This window comes from Kryptolebias marmoratus, linkage group LG19, assembly GCF_001649575.2.
Source record: "Kryptolebias marmoratus isolate JLee-2015 linkage group LG19, ASM164957v2, whole genome shotgun sequence".
Lineage (NCBI taxonomy): Eukaryota > Metazoa > Chordata > Actinopteri > Cyprinodontiformes > Rivulidae > Kryptolebias > Kryptolebias marmoratus.
The window spans coordinates 11689381-11707305 of record NC_051448.1 but is presented as its reverse complement, the minus strand read 5'-3'; the positions used below and the strand labels follow the sequence as shown (position 1 = coordinate 11707305).

Sequence of the window (17925 nt, the reverse complement as noted above, 5' to 3'; positions counted from 1 at the left end):
TGTCCTTGGTTCTGAAATCTCTGATCTGGTCTCGGTGTGTTCTGCAGGTCTATTCTGTTAACTCAGTTGGTCGCTGTCAGCACATTTAATCCTCTCTTCTTCTTTTTTTTTTTATTGATTTATAAGTTGCCATTTGCAGCTTATTGTAAATCAGTATCTGAAAGATCAACATCTGAAATTTTATATCATATCAGGTCTTCAAGCGACACCTCAAATCTTTTGGAGCGAGGTTCTGTGGAAGGATTATGAACAGGTAATATCTTACCTGTTGTAGATAGCTCTTTTGTTTGGAGAAAAAGAGTTTAATTCTGACAGGATGGATGAGCTAACGACTAGTCTGAGCAGGGCCAGACCGAAGTGGATCTTAAAGAGCTCTAATCTGAAAAACTTTATAGCATTTTATACACATACTACTTTATAAATCTTTACGTCACGATCAGTTTTGCATTGCACTGATATTCTGGCAGAAATATCACGTTATTTCGTCTGGAAGTGCCTAAGAACGCAGCAGAAACATGAGAACTAGCAGCTGCTACTGTTTCTGCTTGCAAATAACCATGTAATTCTCTGTAAATGATCCTGTAAGGTGAACTGACTCCAGAGTAAATGTTCTTAAATCGTGTTTAAATGGACCACTAGGTCAATTTTTAAATGCTGCCATCCTTGACTAGTCCTTAACTCATCATTGTGGTCAGAATTAAACTATTTTTTTTACCAAACTGAGGTTATTCACAAAGCTATCTACGACATATTGTGTTATTTATTTATAATCGTTCCACAGAACCCCAGTTCAAAAGATTTGAACTAACCCTTCATGGAGTACAAACTTAATCTGGAACAGATTTAATAATGTTTTGTTTATTGTGAATATTATATTTTGCATCTTTGCAGCGGTTAAAAGATTCAGCATTTGATAAAAAAAAGACTGTATAGAAATCATAACAGTACATCGTGACAAATCGTTTATATTTTTATTTAAACACAAACAGCTATAAGCTCGACCAAGCTACTGAAGAAAAGTGACAATCGACACATAACTCCTAATAAGTTACCGCCTCCAAAGTGAGCAGCACTGCACGATGTCTGGGTCCACGCTGACAGAGTTCACGACGCAGTAGCTGGTTGAAGGGGACCAAACCTCACTGAAACACCTGACTTGGTTCCGTTTGACCAGCCACAGCAAGGCGTGTTGCTTCAGCTGCAAGAGGCAGAGCAGGAGAGAGGAGGAGAGCGAGAGAACGAGCACGCGGAGACAGAAAAGGAGAAGGGAGAAAAGGAGGAAACGGAGGATGGAGCTCATATGCTGGCGGTCTGCCGATCCCTCTTCAGTGTTACCTGGTAAAACACACAAAGAGAGGAAAATAACATTGATAATGAGTCACCACAGAGTGTCACTATGTTACCAAACAGATAGTTCCTATTTTGAGGTTTGGGAGCCCTGGCAGCCCCCTCTTCTAACTAAACCCAGCCTAGAGAAGCAAAACTTTCAACCCCGGTGACAGCTCCCCATCTCTGATCCCCCTCCTCCTTCCCCCTCTTCCTTTTTTGAGTTCTGTGGTTGCTATAATGGGTGACAGCTGTGCTCTGTCAATCCCCCTCCTCCCCCCACTCACACACACACACACACACACACCATGACTGTCAGCAGTTGGGGTAGGGCAGGAATTTTACAAGAAGTCCCTGAGACCTGATCAACAGCCCACAGCTAACTGTACACGTGCCTGAAGTGAAGGAGAGGCCTTTCACCTGTTGTCCTGACACACACAACCACACACACACACTCATGGACTCTGACAACCCCTCTCACAAAACAGGCAGCAGTAAATAATGAAAGTCAAGCCCTTTTTTTTGTTGCTGTTAAAAAGAGAATAAATCAGAAATGTGTCATCTCCTCTGTGTGTTGATGCTCATGTCCCCCTGAAACCACACACTTCCTTACATTCCATAAGTGCTGTATTAATATGGGGATATAAGGAAGCATGTCCTCGCAAGGGGCAACAACTGGATCCGCTGCTCCTCGGACACAAAGCACCCTTTCATGGCCGCGGATGAAGAGTAGCGGGAACAACTGGCTAAATAACGGTTAACTGTGACAGACTGAGGTGAACAGAGGAAGATGTGACGACGGCTTCCACGGCAGACGCACGGAAAAGGTTGAAATGTGCACAAATTACTCAAGAAAATGGAGGGAAATCTTTTTTTTTACAAGAAAGAAAGCACTTTTAATCAAACAAAAATAGATGTTTAAAATCCTGTTAAGGAGCCGTTCATTCAGGGTTTTTTTTGTAATGGGTTGTGTTTTAGCAGTCACAGATTGTTTTATTTCCTCAACTTTCCTCAAGTGATTGTGTCAAAATCTCTTTTGAGCACAGAACGAATGAAATGAATGTAAAAAAAAAAATCCCTGCTTGATTAGACTTTTAAAAATGTTTTACCTGCTTTAAAATAGTTTGTTCTGCTGTGTTTTTGAAAAGCCTGGGTTGAGATGGAGGCTGAAAACTAAGTCAGTGGTGATATTTTTTGACACTTCTAGTCACAACCCTGTCAACCAGCTCCAAGGGAAACTGTAACCAGAAAGGTCAGCTCCTCTGAAACGATAAGAGTGTGAAACCCTGATTTCCTGATTTTTATTTTTTTATTTTCTCCTGTGTTGCACCTTAGTTTCCCCTCGGCTGATGGAGGTGTCAGGCTCTGTCACGTTGGTTTGTTTCTTTTATAAATCAGAGAGAAAACAACCAACAACTGGCCTGAGACTTGATTTTATTCACACTTTGCTTCAGATCATAAAAGCAAAACCAAGAGAAATCAGTACACTTGTAAGACAGCCTTTGTTAAGAACACTACATACATTTAAGAACAAAAGTGTGATTAAAACAAATTATTTTACATAACATAACAGAAAGTTCAGACCAACCTTAGCTTTTGTCCTTGACCTTTGTCTTCTATCCACTGAACTCATCTCAAACTAACCCTTAAAGAAAGAAAACAAAAACACAAACACTTTCCGCTTCAGGGAGCAACTCTTCTCCTCAGGATCTGGCCGGTGGATTGTGACCACAACAGGCCATGCAGACCGGCCTTTTCTAGCTCCACCAGGAGCGGGCCCCCCTCCAAAGGGTCCCCCCCACCTGTTGGTGTCCTTTAGAAGCCCCGGGCCTCTCCTGCGCCTCCTGTCCGGCCCAATCAGGGCCCTGACAGGAGGGGTAACCAGCCTGTGAAATCACACCTCTCAGCTGTTCACACTGGGCTTGAGACACCCTACACCCCCCCTTACGCCGTTCCTCTGTTTGGCCCCCCACCCTGTTTCGATTTTACAGAGAATGTCAATGGCTCCTTTTTGGATTGGGGAAAAAAAAGAGGAGAAAGAAGGAAGCAACTGCAAGAGGGGTGTGTTTTACTGGGTTTTAGGGGTACAGTCGGAGCAGCAGTCACAGCAGGCCTGGAGCCACAGCTGAAGACTAGGTTGAGTTTCAGCCCACCTTTTTTTTTATTTCTGTGGTTCGTTTTAGCTTTACAGCATAAAAAAGCAGATATTTAAAAGGTTAGAGTTTGGGTGTTCTAGTGACGCCATGAAAACAGGCAATAAATTCTCCACAAGGTGACCATCCTGCCACCACAACACCTACAATGAGGAAAAACTCAACAAATTTTACAAAAAGCTGCTTCTTTTCCCAGTATTTCTCCCTTAGTATTTATTCCATAACTGTATAAAATGTTCATTTTTGGCCATCTGACAGTTCTTTATGGTCAGACAATAATCACTGATGCTGTAGAGGCAAATGGGTTAAGCTCAGGGGTTCATTTTCCTCTGCAGCAAGCACAAGCCGCTCCACTGAGGTCAACACCTGTGATCTAAAATCAGCACCAGGGTTGGGTGCGATAGGAACCCGGGCCTCATTCACAGAAAGCCGGAGCTCAGAGAGAGGGGGCTTATATTGAAACCTAACGCTCGTGCTATTTTCGAGCCACTCGTCCTCTACAAATAGTATCTCTGCCGTGTCTTTTTTCTTTCTTTCTCAGCCACAGGATGTTGTCTTTAAATTCGACAGTTGTTTAAGATTTCCATGGCCTGGAGCCAGGGTCCATCACAAATGCAACATTTCCACTAATGTCAGGTATGCCTCGAGGCCTAGCTGGTTATATCTGGGCGCTGGGAATATCAGATGCCTTCTGTTGTTGAGTGGATTCTTGTCTGCTCACACCGGACAAGATAAAGACACAAACTGCGGTCCTGTTGTTGATCTTACCGGGACAGCTGATCACTGTTAATGCCTGCCCTCAGCTAATCATCTGTCTCTCCTTCGTCATGCAAAAAGGAGTTCTTCTTACACTGTGATTTGTCATCTTTTAACCCCTGTATTTTGTTTAAGTCTTACCTGTTGTAGATGGCTCTTTGAACAACCTCAGTTTGGAGAAATGAAGAAATGAAATGATAAGAGCAGACTCTCCTGTGTCCTCCTCCAGAACAAGACGCAGCTGTGCACCTACATCTCAAGGACAAGGGCCACACTTTTGAGGACCAAAATGCTCATATTTTGGTCACAGAAGTCAGGTGTTTTGAGGTGGGTGAGAAAAAACTTTAAATTGAGGAGGAGGTGTTAGATTTCAGCTTTCTAAGACCCACAATGAAGGATTAGGCCTGGTACCCACTCGTTTGGCCTCTTATGCACACCTTTATGCATGTGTCCAAAAGATTTCTTTTGTAAACCAGGCAAACAAAGACCCTTATGACTCTCCATTGGGAGGAGAGTGAGTTTTATCTGCATGTGAATCTAGCTTACATAATGGAGCAGCTCATGCAGTTAAAAGCCCGCAGCCCCACAGGCTCCACTTTGAATTGAGAAAGTTGCCCGAATGGGAAGCGGAACATCTTTAGCTACAGAAGTTGGTTGTTTATTTTTATTTATTTATTTATTTTTTGGATTTGCTAGTCCTGGGTGACTGAGAATGCACACCAGTGTATCCTAAGACCTATCTGTTACAGATAAGACAATGACTGTTCATAATTTTTCCACATAGCCTCACTTCAAAGGATCTGAACTACTGCTTTAACCTAAAATCAGAGAAAGACATCACAGCGGATCAGCGGGTGGAGCTGTATGCTCCACTACAAATTGGGCCACTGAGGTTATTTTTAACCTGTGTTCACATACCGGGGCCCCCATTTGCTAATCACTTTGTTCCCCTCTGTCAGACCCATCTGCTCCATGTTGCCAGTGTCCCACTGCTTCTGGACACACTTTTCTTGGCACGAGGAAATAATGTCCCCCAGGACAGCAGGTAGGAGTTAGTCTGACTCACAACAAAGCGGTTTCTTCAACTGTGGATTGCGAGGACTTAAATCAGTATATATAAACTAGCAGCTGACACCAAACCAAGGTCCTGCATGTGAACAGAACGGGGATTCCTCACAAACCTCCATCTTCTCACAGATCACTCCCTGCAGGATGGCATGAGGTTTTGGGATTGCCTTTAAGTTTGAGAATGTATTTGTGTGTTTTACTGAACTACAAACAAACTCAAAGAGTAAACTTGAGCTGCTGAGTCCTGACAATGACAAAGACAGTAGCGTGTTGCTGACTCATTACACGGGCTGATATTAATGCCGCTCTGTCCTCCGCCTGGCACGCCAGTTGCCAGGCCTGAGGTTGACGCAGCTGTCAAAGGCAGCACAGTCCCGTGTGGTGAAGCAATGGAGCGGAAAGGTCAAAGGTCAGCAGCATTTAGGCGAACAGAAAGAACAGGTGACGGGGAGGTGAAGCGAACTTTGTGTGACTCACAGACGGGGACAAAAGGATTTGTTCGGAGGCTTTGATGGTTCAGATTCAGGTCTGAACTTGGAGAGGCTGTTGAACGAGCTCGGAGTTTGTTGGTCAAAGGAGTCAGCTGGTTTTCATTCATGAAAACTGGAAAAGAAAAATGCAAAACAGGCCAAATGCTGGAAACAGAATGATACTAAAACAAAAACCAAATGAGCAAAACAAAAATGACAACAAATCAGTAATAAATAAAACATACCATAACAACTACCATAAATTGAGTCATATCTGAACCAAATGATCAAAATGTAACAAATAAACACGAGTAAAAACATTAAATTCACACAAACAAGCCCAATATGAAGCGTAACATATCAAAGGTTACACAAAATGACTAAAAACATCTATCATAATGAGACAGAGAGCAGATTAAATATATTATGTAGAAACAAAGAGAGATCTCAAAGTAAAGATGAGAAATGTGACAGTAATGAAACACAAGATAAAATAAAATAGATGTGAAATGATTCAAAAAGAAGCAAAATATCTCCAACATACTCAGCAGGAAAGACAAAACAACTACTTGTCATCACAAGTTAAAAACTGCTACAAAAGTCTAATCATGAGGTTTATTAGGATTCCCTTTTAATGAGGAATTCTTATTGAGCTTCAGTCTGTGGCTGAGGACCAAAGAGGTGGTAAAACAGGAAACACACTCCTGACTCTTCTCACCGACAAAAACAATTAGGACATAAAAGGCCTCTGAGAGTCACACTCAGGCCTGGGCTGAGGTAAATGACCCTGTTGTAAAGGTCAGAGGTCACCTGCAGTGAGGTAGATCACAGATTGGAACTGAACACTGAAGCTGTGAGAGGTTTAATTAATCATTTTATGAACTCTAATGTTGTTTTTGGATAGTTTCTGTAAAACAGCTACACCTTCATCACCTGCAGCATCCTGCTGCCTACACACATGCTGCAGTTTTACCAACAAGACAGTAGTTTTACTTAATTTTATTTTGTTTTATGGTTGCAGAATTTTGATAAAACTGCTACACCGACCTGTTTCCAGCATTTCTTCGAAATGTAAAAAAAAAAGGCGGGTGGCTGAAGACATTTGCACAGTGCTGTATATTAGAGCTTCATATTATTAGCAATTTCTTATAAAACATTTAACAAACACGTTCCACTTTGTGTGTAAATACGTCGTAAACATATTCTACTGAAGCTTTTGTTAGAATTTTTTTCTCCCCCGTGGCTACATGTGAAATGCTGCGGGATTCTTTTTCATGTAGCCTGCTGAACAAATGACCAGAATTTTGGGGTTTCGAGTTATGCGGGCAGTTGTCCGACATCCAATAAAAGCGAGTGACAACTGCAGGGGAGCCAGCAGCTCCAGCAGCAGCAGCAGCGCCACAGAGGTGAAGCAGATTACCGGGGCTGAGAGAAGAGGACGGATGAGCTGAGGGCGTTTAAAGCTTGAGTTAAATCACCAGTGATCACTGTTCTGTTAAGCCGGCCACACAAAAAAACTGCTTTTCACAAAATCTATCAGAGTCATTTCTAATCATTGATTCTCTGGGGTTTTGTTTTCTAGTTATGTTTAGGAATTAAAAATTCCCTGAAATTTGTTCAAATTGGGATTACAACTGCAGTGTGTACATACAGTATGTGTTTATTAAAGTAAAATATAACTATCCATTTTAAATTGCTTTATCTAGATTTTAATGTTAATGTTTAAAAGAAGAACAGAATCATTAAAAAAAAATGCAAAACCTGTACAAGTATAGTGGATACAGTTTTTTTTTTAAATGATTTAGGTAACTAATCATCTGAGGAAATCTCTTCAGTTTAAATACTCTCAAGGACACACAAGAGGCCTGTAAGCAATCTGTATGTTAAAATCTGCAATAAAGATCTGAATAATGACATTTAGCGTGAAAGACTGAGACGTTACCAACAGATGCAAAGTCAAGTTCAGCTGCTGTTCCTGTTTAAAGTCAAAAACTAAACTAATGTGCCGCCCCAAATCACTTCAACTGGACATAAAGGAGAGTAATTAATCTTGTTTAGCTCATACTGCTGTTAAAACTCAGGTGACTCAAGTTATATGTCATCAGTGGTTCGTTGTATTAGTTTTTTTGTTGCTAAAACAAGCAAAATGAAAAGAAAAAATGAAGAACACGCTAGTTTTTTAAAGTCTTCTGGTGACTGTTTTTATTGGTGGGTTTATATATTATGTTAGCAATAAACAGGTAGCCGTTACAATCTGTTTTTACCCTATACATCTATATGTAGAGAAACGTGTCCTCTTTCACCCCACAAGCACCCAGCACCTCTTGTCCTCTTCACCCCCCCTCAGGAAGGTAACAGCTGTGGTTTCACCCACAAGTCACGTGACACAAGGCAGGTGGGAGAAACCTATGCAGGACATGTATCCCCCCCAGTGCTTCCCTCTTCACACACACACACACACACTTGCACAGTCTCTACAGTTCAAGGGAGTGGTCATTTAGCATTTCTGAAATGTGTAACTCACACCGCCCATCTGATCTCTCTCCTTCACAAACCTCTCAGGCTCCAGTCCCTGCCTGTTGCAGATGTGTCTCAGTCTTTCACTCAGAGACTTTTGTCTGCTTTCATGTAAGAAAAGCATTAAATCTGCCAAACTATAAGATGCTCTTTTTGCTTGTTGCTCTGATACTCTGGAAAAATGTAAGTGATTATGAAGTAACGTACACACTGGGGCGCTGCCATCCAGCAGCACTGGAGTAAAACTGAAAAAATAAAATAAAATATTCAACAAGAAAATACTGAATAAAGACATAACATTTTGAGTTAAAATAATATGTTAGAATATATTGACCAAAAATGCAAATAAATATTTGACAAACAGCATTGATGCAGGTAAATCTGACAAAATACAGCATTTGTTGCATCACAGTCAAAGCCAATAGGCAGTTTAGACTTGCTGTACAGGCTAATTGCTTACAGAATTACAAGGAATCTAAGAAAAAAAGTTCAGTTTAAAAATAGTTTAATTGACAACAACTCAAGAAGAATAGTTTTGATAAATCCTCTGTCTAAATTTTTTTTTTAAAGTTTGTGGTTTTATTGTTTCATATATTAAATATGATTAGAAATATTACTTATTTTAAGAAATGAGGTAAAAAGTTTAAAATAAATACTTTCCTATTTATCTTACATTAAATAATCTATTATTATTATTATTATTATTATTATTATTATTATTATTATTGTGTATTTATTTATTTTTATTTTTTAGTAGTAGTAGTAGTGGATTTTTTCATTTCGGAACGAAAATTCGCAGGTTTAGTTGCGGGGGATTGATTTTACAGGCGGACTGACTAGGATGGATATCCGTGCAGCTAAAATTTTTGTTTTAATATATATGTTTTCTTTTTGTGCCTGAAGTACACAATGATATTAACTAGATTAGGTTTTTTGAGCTCCATTTTGATCGTAAAAAGCGGACGGATAAATAAACCGTCGGCCGTTAAGTTTACAAACTGACGCGTTTTTAGGGGAAAAAGGTTTGGCACGACGAACGACTTTTGGACTTTTTTTGTGAGTACGCGAGAATTTCGCTGCGTTTAGCAATAAATTCCACCAAAAGCCACTACTGAGTTTCATTTCATGCTAGGAATATTTTATTTTTGTGAATATTAGCGGTAAAATAACCCTAAAATGTTGCTACACGACTAGAGGTCACAGCTTTTGACACTTTTTTTAGGAGATTTCTCAACGGCTGTGTTGTTATTGAATGCGGTGCAGCAGCTTTTAGTTACAGTTCTGGTTTCTGTTCAGATAATGTTGCTGACGACTGGCCGCCTGTCCAAAGTGCTGCAGCTCACCCTGGCGGTCATCAAACCGGATGCTGTGGCTCATCCTTTAATGTTAGAGGTAAACTGTGGTCGACCATCTTAAAACTGTTCATCTCTGTCGTTCACTCTGAAGTGAGCTGAAGGAGGTCACGGAGATAAAGTGAACATTTGTGTCTTCGGTGTTCACCTTGTAGCTGAAGACAGAACAAGAAGTTAACATCACATCAACTTCCACTGTCTCAAAACAGCTAAATAACATGGATGTAAATCATCTGTCAATCCTAATTTACACAAAAACACTCAGTTTAACAAATCATTTAAAACAAATGCAGCTTTGTTCACAGAATCTGATCATGTTTAGTCCTTCTGCACAAACTGAAACACATAAAAAAATATGTGGAAAAGTTGTGGCTTGAGGATATGAATAATAGAACCACACTTTGACATAAATCAAATATATAAAACTCTTGATTCCTAAAGAAATGACCTATACCTTTCCATTTAGTTTCAAAGAGTGTGGATATTTATCCCCTGCCACCACGAAAAGTGGGTGAATATGTGTGGGTTTTTGTCTGTTAGCAAAACATCTCAGAAAGTAATTATTTGATATAAAACAGACTAATCTTTGGAGTTAACCTCATTCAAGATGGCCACTACACCTTTAAAAATGGCTAAAAGAGTGCTAATAATGTGTTCATAATGTTATCTAAGCTTTTATTGTGTTGCCCACATTTGATTCTGACATATTTACACACAGAAGATTAAAAAAGAATGAATGGTTTCTTTCTTTTTTCATTTTCAGGCTCTTCACCAGTCCATCCTAGACAACAACTTTGTGATTGTCAGATGCAAAGACCTGGTGTGGAAAAGACGGGACTCTGAGAGGTTTTACGCCGAACATTCAGGTGTGAACACAAATGAGAAAAAATGGCAGCAGCTTATTTCATCAACTAAAACACACACAATCACAACGATTATCCTCTGGGTTTAATCTTTGTAAAAGTAAAAAAATTAAACTCTGTTTAAAGAGTAACAACAAAAATCCATGAAATCCAAACCCTAAAGGGGAAAGATGTTGGATATTTTCACTTTATTTTGTGTTTAGAAACAGTTAAATGTCTGTTTTTATTCGCAGGGCGATTCTTCTATCAAAGACTTGTTGAATTCATGTCAAGGTAAACCTTTCAAATCATAGATAATCAAATTATTGGGGTATTTCCATGAGAATAATCGCTGATACACATCTGAAAAAGCAAGTAAGAAGAAACTTTTACACAACCGGGACAAAAATAGTCGTATTTACTGGATGGATGTTGTTTTGAATCTGCAGGAAGTATTTAAAAAAATAACAACTCAAAAGGTAGTTTTCTCAGTTATAGAATCCACTTGGGCTCTTTTTTCTACTTGAAGTTTATCCGTGCCTGCCATGTTTAGCACAACATCCCAGTAGCGACCGTCTGAAAATCACGTTGTAGCTCGCCGACGATCGCTCCTCCAGCAGCGGACCCCTGCCAGGTCGCAAAAAAAAGGTGTTTGGACTCACGTGTCATCTTCCTCCGGTGGCGGCAGTGAAACAGCAGTTGTCATGGCAACCAAACCTTTACCGCATGCCGGGAAAACTGTTACTGGGAACATGCTAAGGGTCCTCAGCTCAGATAAAAATAATAACTGCGTCTGTAGAGAGGAGAGCATCCATTTGTGACGTAAATCTGCTCAGGAAAATCTGTCGTGAAAAGAGCGGATTTGAAAGATTGGTACGTTTTGTTGTCGTCTTTCGTTTTTCCAGAAAGCATCTGTTCAGTATTTTTGTAAATTTGCCCCCCCCCCNCCCCTCCAGCGGTCCTATGCGGGCGTACGTTTTAGCCAGAGAGGATGCGATCCGTCACTGGAGGCAGCAGATGGGACCGACCAAGGTGTTCCGAGCCAGATACACGTCCCCCGCCTCCCTCAGGGCGCAGTTTGGGCTCACAGACACAAGGAACACGACTCACGGCTCAGGTGACGAAAATTCCACACATTATGTTGTTATTTCAAAGATGGTAGAGTTCACATTTTAGCGTTAGCTCGCATATTGCCCGCCACCTTTCATGCCGAAGTTTTAAACAAAGATCTCGCACAATCTGTCAGTGCCTGAAGCATGATGTTATTTGACTTTAGCGACACAGAATTGGCTATAAATCAATAGTTTTTGCATTTATCGAGCTAAAATTTGTTGTGTTAGTAGCTGAGAGTACTGTCCAACATATACACTGAGCTCAAACCGACTGAGAGAAATCTGGTGATATTGATTACATTACATGATTTTGGTTTAAAATGTGGCGGGCGATATGCATTTCTTCAAGGAATGCTTGGCTTTCAATTAGATTTAGGAATTAAAACTGATCAGTTCGAGTTCAGAAAGAATGTTGATTCCTCCTAATATATGATGATTCACAACTTTAACCTGCTGCCTTTAGAGAAAATGTGAATTTGTTATGTCAGTGCTCCTTGGAAAACAAAACAAAAAAGTGGCATTTGATGTCTAAGTGAGACAATGTGTGTCCAAACACTGAAGGCTTTCTTTTATATACTTTCTCTTTGTTTCCCATCAGAAAAATATATCTTTCAGCTGGTATATCACAGACTGTTAGCTGACATTTAGTTAATCTGTGATGTTTTTTTTTTTTTTTTTCAGATTCTCCAGAGTCAGCTCAAAGAGAAATCAGTTTCTTCTTCCCGGAGTTCCACGTGGAGGAGTGGCTGGAGAAGGAAGAGCCGTTGTTCCGATCAGGACAGATCCGCTACGACTCCCAAAAACAGATCCACACACTTTTGCCACCAAGCTGACCCCCCCCCCCCAGAACAGCTCATCACTGTCCTACGACCCGACGGTCGAGGAGACCAGGTCGAATTCAGAAATTAGTCCGCCTGTTGTTCCAGGTGCCTCTATGTTCAGATCAAGTTTGTGTCGTGAAAGCAGGTCTTCCTTGAGCATGTTGCGTGGAACAATTTAAAACAAGAACCATAGTTATTTTAATTTATTTAAAAACACACACACACACACACACTGACCTCAGCAGATTGATCGAATCAGCACAGTCCAGGGAACCACACTCCGCTCGCTCTGCTGTAAATTCTGCAATCGTCACTTTCAGTTTCTTGTGAGACAGTTCCAACACACGCCTCGTTTCATTGCCAAACAGTAAGAAGAACAAGTTGAATGTTCAGCTAAGAAAAGCAACTCACACATGTATTTGTGCTCAGAAGCATTTTAAAAGTATCCAATTTTTTTTTTTGTCTTAAAACACCCTGTCTGCTGCGAAGATGGATTTATTTTTATTCTAATAAAAGAGATTTTAAATGTTTTTTTCCCCCACTTTTAACAAAATATTTTTAAATGTGAATCTTTTTTTATGATGCTAAAGTACAATAAAATACATGAAACTGTCTCGTTAAACACGATCTGAACATTTTCCTGTGTATCCGTCAGCCGCCAAAAGATTTCTCCACCAAAGCACATTCGGTTAGCTTCTTCCTCCGGTCTCTCTCAGGTGTTTTGTGTCGCCACCTGTTTTAAAGTCTCCACGGGTTTCATAACCTCGTAGGTCGTGAGGGACTTCTTAACTTTGCTGTTTTTGTCCACCTGATGGATGCTCTGTGTTACGGTAATGGTCACCTGCTTGGTTGACATCCTGTTGTCCTGCCATTTTGTCTGTTAGCCGAGGGGAGAAAAAAAAAAAAAAGTTATCAAAGCAGTGAAGCACTCACATCGTGGTCGAATTTCTTCAGGACGACGCACGAGAACGAGCGATACAAGAGGTGTTTAAAGCTGTGAGGAAGACGTACTATTTCCTCGGTGTGCAGGACGCTCCTTCGCTGCACCGTGGTGCCCGACGACGGCGACATGGCGTCCTGCTGCGGCGAGGCCGGGATGGACGGCGGGCTGCTGGGTCTCACGTCATTCAGACTGGCTTCAGACACGGCCGAGCACACCTTCAGGTACGCCTGAGCGGGAGGAGGGAGACCATCTTCGAAAAAGTCTGGGACTTCAATAAAAAAAAAAAACCCAAACTTTTAGACTTTTTCCTTTGAGACCAAGAAAATCATAAATATACCAAATATGTGCTACAAGTCATGGAGACAGACAACGTCCCAAAGGGTAAAATAAGCAAAAATGTAGCTAAAAGCTAGAATTATCAAAACATTGTCCAAAAGGTAGAATTAGCTATGCAGTAGCAAAAAACTAAAATTAACGAAAGAGTTAGCCAAAGGGTAAAATGATTCGAACCGTAGCTAAAAGTTAAAACTAAAGCAAGTATGCTGAAGTAGATTTTTAAAGAGCACAAAGTTTTCCAAGAATTTAAAGTTTTTCCATTCATTTCAATGAAAAGAAAGGGAAATAACGTTCCATTTTTCAAAAACTATATAAGTTAGAAAACTAGAAAGTAAATCTGACTCAGCATTTACAATATTATTATGATCAAAGATGCTTTTGTGAAAGGACAGGAAAGGCCTTTTTCATGGCTAACTTCCAACCTCATAACCAACCGTCACTTGGAACACGGAGCCTCTGTATTAAAACGGCGTCTGTTTGACCTCCGCTTATTAATTGACGTTTCATGTTTTTGTTGCGAAGCTGATCTCAGCTCGTCTTCATGGCTACATCAAGGCTCCTCCGCCGTCATTCAGCAGCTGCTTCGGTTGCCATGAGAGCAAAGTCCTGACTGAGCGCTGTGGCTTTCGAAGCAGCCTAATTTCCCCCTTTTACCGATTCATCTGAAGAAGCGCGGCTTCAAGGATAATGCACTCGCACTTTGGACAAATAAATAAATAAGAAGACTAAATTAACAAAACAAAAGCACGGAGAGCATTTAGTGAGACACTCAGTCCTTGGCAGAGGAGTGAGAGTCGATGAAGTATGTTTTCATCATTATTTCAGTGTATTCTTGTGTCATAATGGGTTCTTGTTAAAATCGGCTGCATTAAACCGCTGAATGAGTGGTAATCCTTGTTCTTGCGAGGAGAAGAAACAACCAGTCACTCGCCTACCGCATGCAGTCATTTATCTTACCCAGGCTGATCGTTTTCTCAGAAGCGAAGCCGGCCTCGGAGTTGTCCGAGGGGATGCTTTGGATGGATGACAGAGGGATGTCGGTGTCCGTGCTCGTCAGCCACGTGGACTCCGTCTCTTTGGTCCAGCTCTCCATGTAGCGAGGCTCCAGAGCGTCAGTCCTGCTCCCCCCGCAGCCCATAGCTCTGCCTCTGCAGGACACCCGTCACTTCCCCGATTAACTCCTCTTCTACAGAACAAGGAAGGACAACAGAAAACACTGGCTTTTGTTTTAGTCGATTATTTATTTTAGATAATATGACAGCTACACATCAAGCTGCTCCAAAAAAAAAAAATACAACGAAAATGTCAGATACTCGAGTTTGGAGTCAAAAGGATGCAGGCTGGACCTGTTTGAATCTTTCCGACAGGTCACTATCAGCTAACAATACACTTTTACAGGTTTAAATCTGCTTTATCACCTGAAAGGACATTAATAGAAATGCATAATAGTTACAACTTACCACACAGCTGCAGGTGAAAGCGAGAGCCTCCATAAGCTTGGTTTTCTGTAATTTTGAGACTTTAAGTCGTCCTGCCCGTGTTAACTCAGGTGCGTTTCTCCAGGAGTGTTTAAAGGCTGCATCTTCTGATGATCAAACAGGCCGGGGAGACCGTGTCAGACAGGAGTCCGTCAGTCATCAATCATCTTGGAGACCCCTGAAACGAGAAGAGGGACAGCGAGGTGATGGAAGCGTACGTTTGTCACATCGGAACTCGAGGTTTCCTTAGAGACCCTATCCAGTTTTAGCCATCTGTTTTGTACTACACTTCTGACGTGTGTTGCCATTTTTTCATGCCAGATACAATGTGCCAAAGAAATGCCTTTTGTCTGTGCTTTTATCTAAAGATTTCCTCTCGCGTGTGTCATTAGGGCTGGATGTTTAAGGCTGCAGTGTTTTCTGAAAAGCCCCTGATCACAAGACAGAAGAGATATAAACAAACAGATCTAATCAAGTTACGAAGCCCTGGAAGTAATATGGAAACATGACAAAATGGCTCAAACACATCTGTATTATATAAAAGCAGAATCTATTTCACAGTTCTTGACACAGATGCTTGTCTGTATCTAACTTGGGTGCGTTTTCCCTTCTGCAACACAACATGGTCTAAACACACAGCACAATATTCTCACTCATACGCTGATAAGCATATCAGAGGTAGTGGGTGTAAAATGTGTAGCCCAAGAATACGCCGCAAGGCTACGCAGAAGAAGGTTTTATTCTCTGAGTCAGAGGTGTAGGTGAGGCTGGAGGAGTTAGAAAATAAAGCCCTGTCCTCACGGATATGCAGGTTTTCCAAACTCATGTTTTTATTTGTAATTTCTAAAAAACAAAAAGAATTCAAAACTGTGCAGTAACTACGTCAGGCCTGTGTGTGGGGCTGTGATGCCACCACAAAAATGAACTAGATCCAGGAAACAAGGTGTGAGACACGCTGGGTGCAAAATGTAAACACAAGAAGAAGAAGTGGATGCACTCAGGTTATAGGTTCGAAGCTTGAACCTGTTAAAAAAAAAAATACAGTTTTGGATCTACTAAAACACCATTTCAGATGTGGATGTACATGAAAAAACCCCCGAAAACTTTAACGTAATCACAAAAACAGTAGAACCAGCCTATGTAAAATGGAGCATATTTATCTTAAATTTGAATGCTTTAATGTCAGATCAGAAACATAAATTAAATTGTTTAAACAGGATTTTTGTTCCTGGCAAGTAAGTGTTATTTCCTAACTCCTTTTGTTGCAAAACAAAATAATATGCTCATTAATTCTTTTAAAGTTCACTTTACTTTTGTAGCTTACAGATGAGACTTTTTTTATCATTTAAACTTATTTGCCATGTTTTGAAAAACTACAACTTTGGCAAAGTTCCTTAACTTACTTGAAAATCAGTAGTAACTGGTATTATATTGGAAAAAGAAGGCAGATTCGTAAATTCATTGTCAAACCACAAAAGAAAAGTTTTGGGATTAAAATTGTTATGGTTTTTTTCCCCCACACTTTTTTAGCCGAACTGGAAAACTATAGTTTAACTCAGGAATTTTGTTGCCTAGTGTTATAAAAATAAAGCAAATTGTCAAAAATAAATAAATTCCTCTTGATGCAGCTGCTTACGACAAAACAACAAAACTTGGCCTACTATTTTTATTTTGCAGACACGATAGATAAGCCGGTCAAGACAAAGGAATTGCCCATATGTAACCTTTCATCTGTTCTTTTCTTAAAGAACTCGAAAAAGTCAGGTGGAAATGTAAACATTTCTCGGGTGGGCCGAGCCCCCCCAAGTGTTAAAAACCCTATTAACGCCTCTGCTTGGCTGAATGGATTTAACTGAGTCCGAACCGGAGAGACAAGGCTGTTCTCAGACAGGTCTCCTGTGGACCATTTTAACCATTTTATACCCTGGATCACCTTAATGAGCTCTCCTCCAGCCACTAATTAAACTAAAAGGGGGGATTGTCGGATCGTCTGGGGCTTCTCGGCTGTAAATGCGCAGCGAAACGCTCCGATCCTCCCAGGCCGTCTGACAACACAGGCACGGAGGAAAATCCATAAAAGAAACAAACAAACAACAACAACAGTAAACGAATGACAGAAAGACGGCGAGTGAAAGATGCCCGAGGCTTACTGATGGAGGGGAAGTCCGTGGTTCTGACGCGGTGCTGCTGCTTCCAGCGTTGTCTTCTGCCACTCAAACTCTGACTGAATGCGAACACACACACACACAGACTCACACACACACCGGCTGCTTTATCCACACGACTCTTCAAGCTCTAATCCCATGGATCAATATCGAGCCAATAAATAGTAAATCTTCCATCCTGTTGCCTGAAGCAAAGTGGGCATCTGCTGCTGGTCTTAGAAAGAGATTACATCAGCTGTTGCTAGGTGGATTTCCAAAAAATAAAATTATACACTGGTTCGTTTTGGTGACAGCTGTTGGTGATAGTTCTTTTCAGAATTAATATACAGTGACAGATTTATATCACTGTATTGTGTCCGGTGCAGAGGTTGCATCCTTCTTATACATAGATCAGTGATCACTGTAGTCAGTTTATCCAGTGGTTCCCAAACTGTGGGTCAGGATCCCACTGTGAGTCACAAAACATCCATTCAGCAAAGAACTGGAGGAAATAAAGGCCTGGGATTCCATGAAAGAATGACTATATCCCAGTATCTGTCATGGCAGAGTTTTAAACCAGATAGTCACGTATGGAGAATGAATTCGA

At 40.8% G+C, this 17925-nt stretch overlaps 2 protein-coding genes and 1 long non-coding RNA gene across 5 annotated transcripts; 1 reads left to right on the top strand and 2 right to left on the bottom strand.

Moving 5' to 3' along the window:
• Positions 1–956: 956 nt before the first annotated feature.
• On the bottom strand, positions 957–3137 carry LOC108242475. Its single transcript, XR_001808849.3, has 2 exons — positions 2915–3137; positions 957–1335 (listed from the first exon to the last, which is right to left on the bottom strand). It is a non-coding gene; the product is annotated as an uncharacterized LOC108242475 (long non-coding RNA).
• An 844-nt stretch (positions 3138–3981) lies between these two features.
• Positions 3982–13042, top strand: nme6 (NME/NM23 nucleoside diphosphate kinase 6). Of its 3 annotated transcripts, none has more exons than XM_017427320.3 (7): positions 3982–4115; positions 4465–4562; positions 9587–9682; positions 10406–10508; positions 10739–10778; positions 11441–11601; positions 12278–13042. In XM_017427320.3, the coding sequence occupies exons 1-7, from the start codon at positions 4109–4111 to the stop codon at positions 12427–12429; spliced, it is 657 nt and encodes a 218-aa protein (XP_017282809.1). In that variant the 5' UTR covers positions 3982–4108; the 3' UTR covers positions 12430–13042. The 3 variants fall into 3 exon arrangements, with proteins under 3 accessions (XP_017282809.1, XP_017282811.1, XP_017282810.1); XM_017427322.3 differs by lacking the exon at positions 3982–4115 and adding an exon at positions 5195–5280; XM_017427321.3 differs by lacking the exons at positions 3982–4115; positions 4465–4562 and adding an exon at positions 9092–9346.
• Positions 13043–13094: 52 nt separating this feature from the next.
• On the bottom strand, positions 13095–17542 carry baalcb (BAALC binder of MAP3K1 and KLF4 b). The gene is made up of 5 exons (XM_017427324.3): positions 17325–17542; positions 15157–15352; positions 14654–14882; positions 13429–13628; positions 13095–13294 (listed from the first exon to the last, which is right to left on the bottom strand). Exons 3-5 carry the CDS (start codon positions 14832–14834, stop codon positions 13130–13132), a joined length of 546 nt encoding a protein of 181 aa, XP_017282813.1. The 5' UTR covers positions 14835–14882; positions 15157–15352; positions 17325–17542; the 3' UTR covers positions 13095–13129.
• Between the last annotated feature and the right edge of the window lie 383 nt (positions 17543–17925).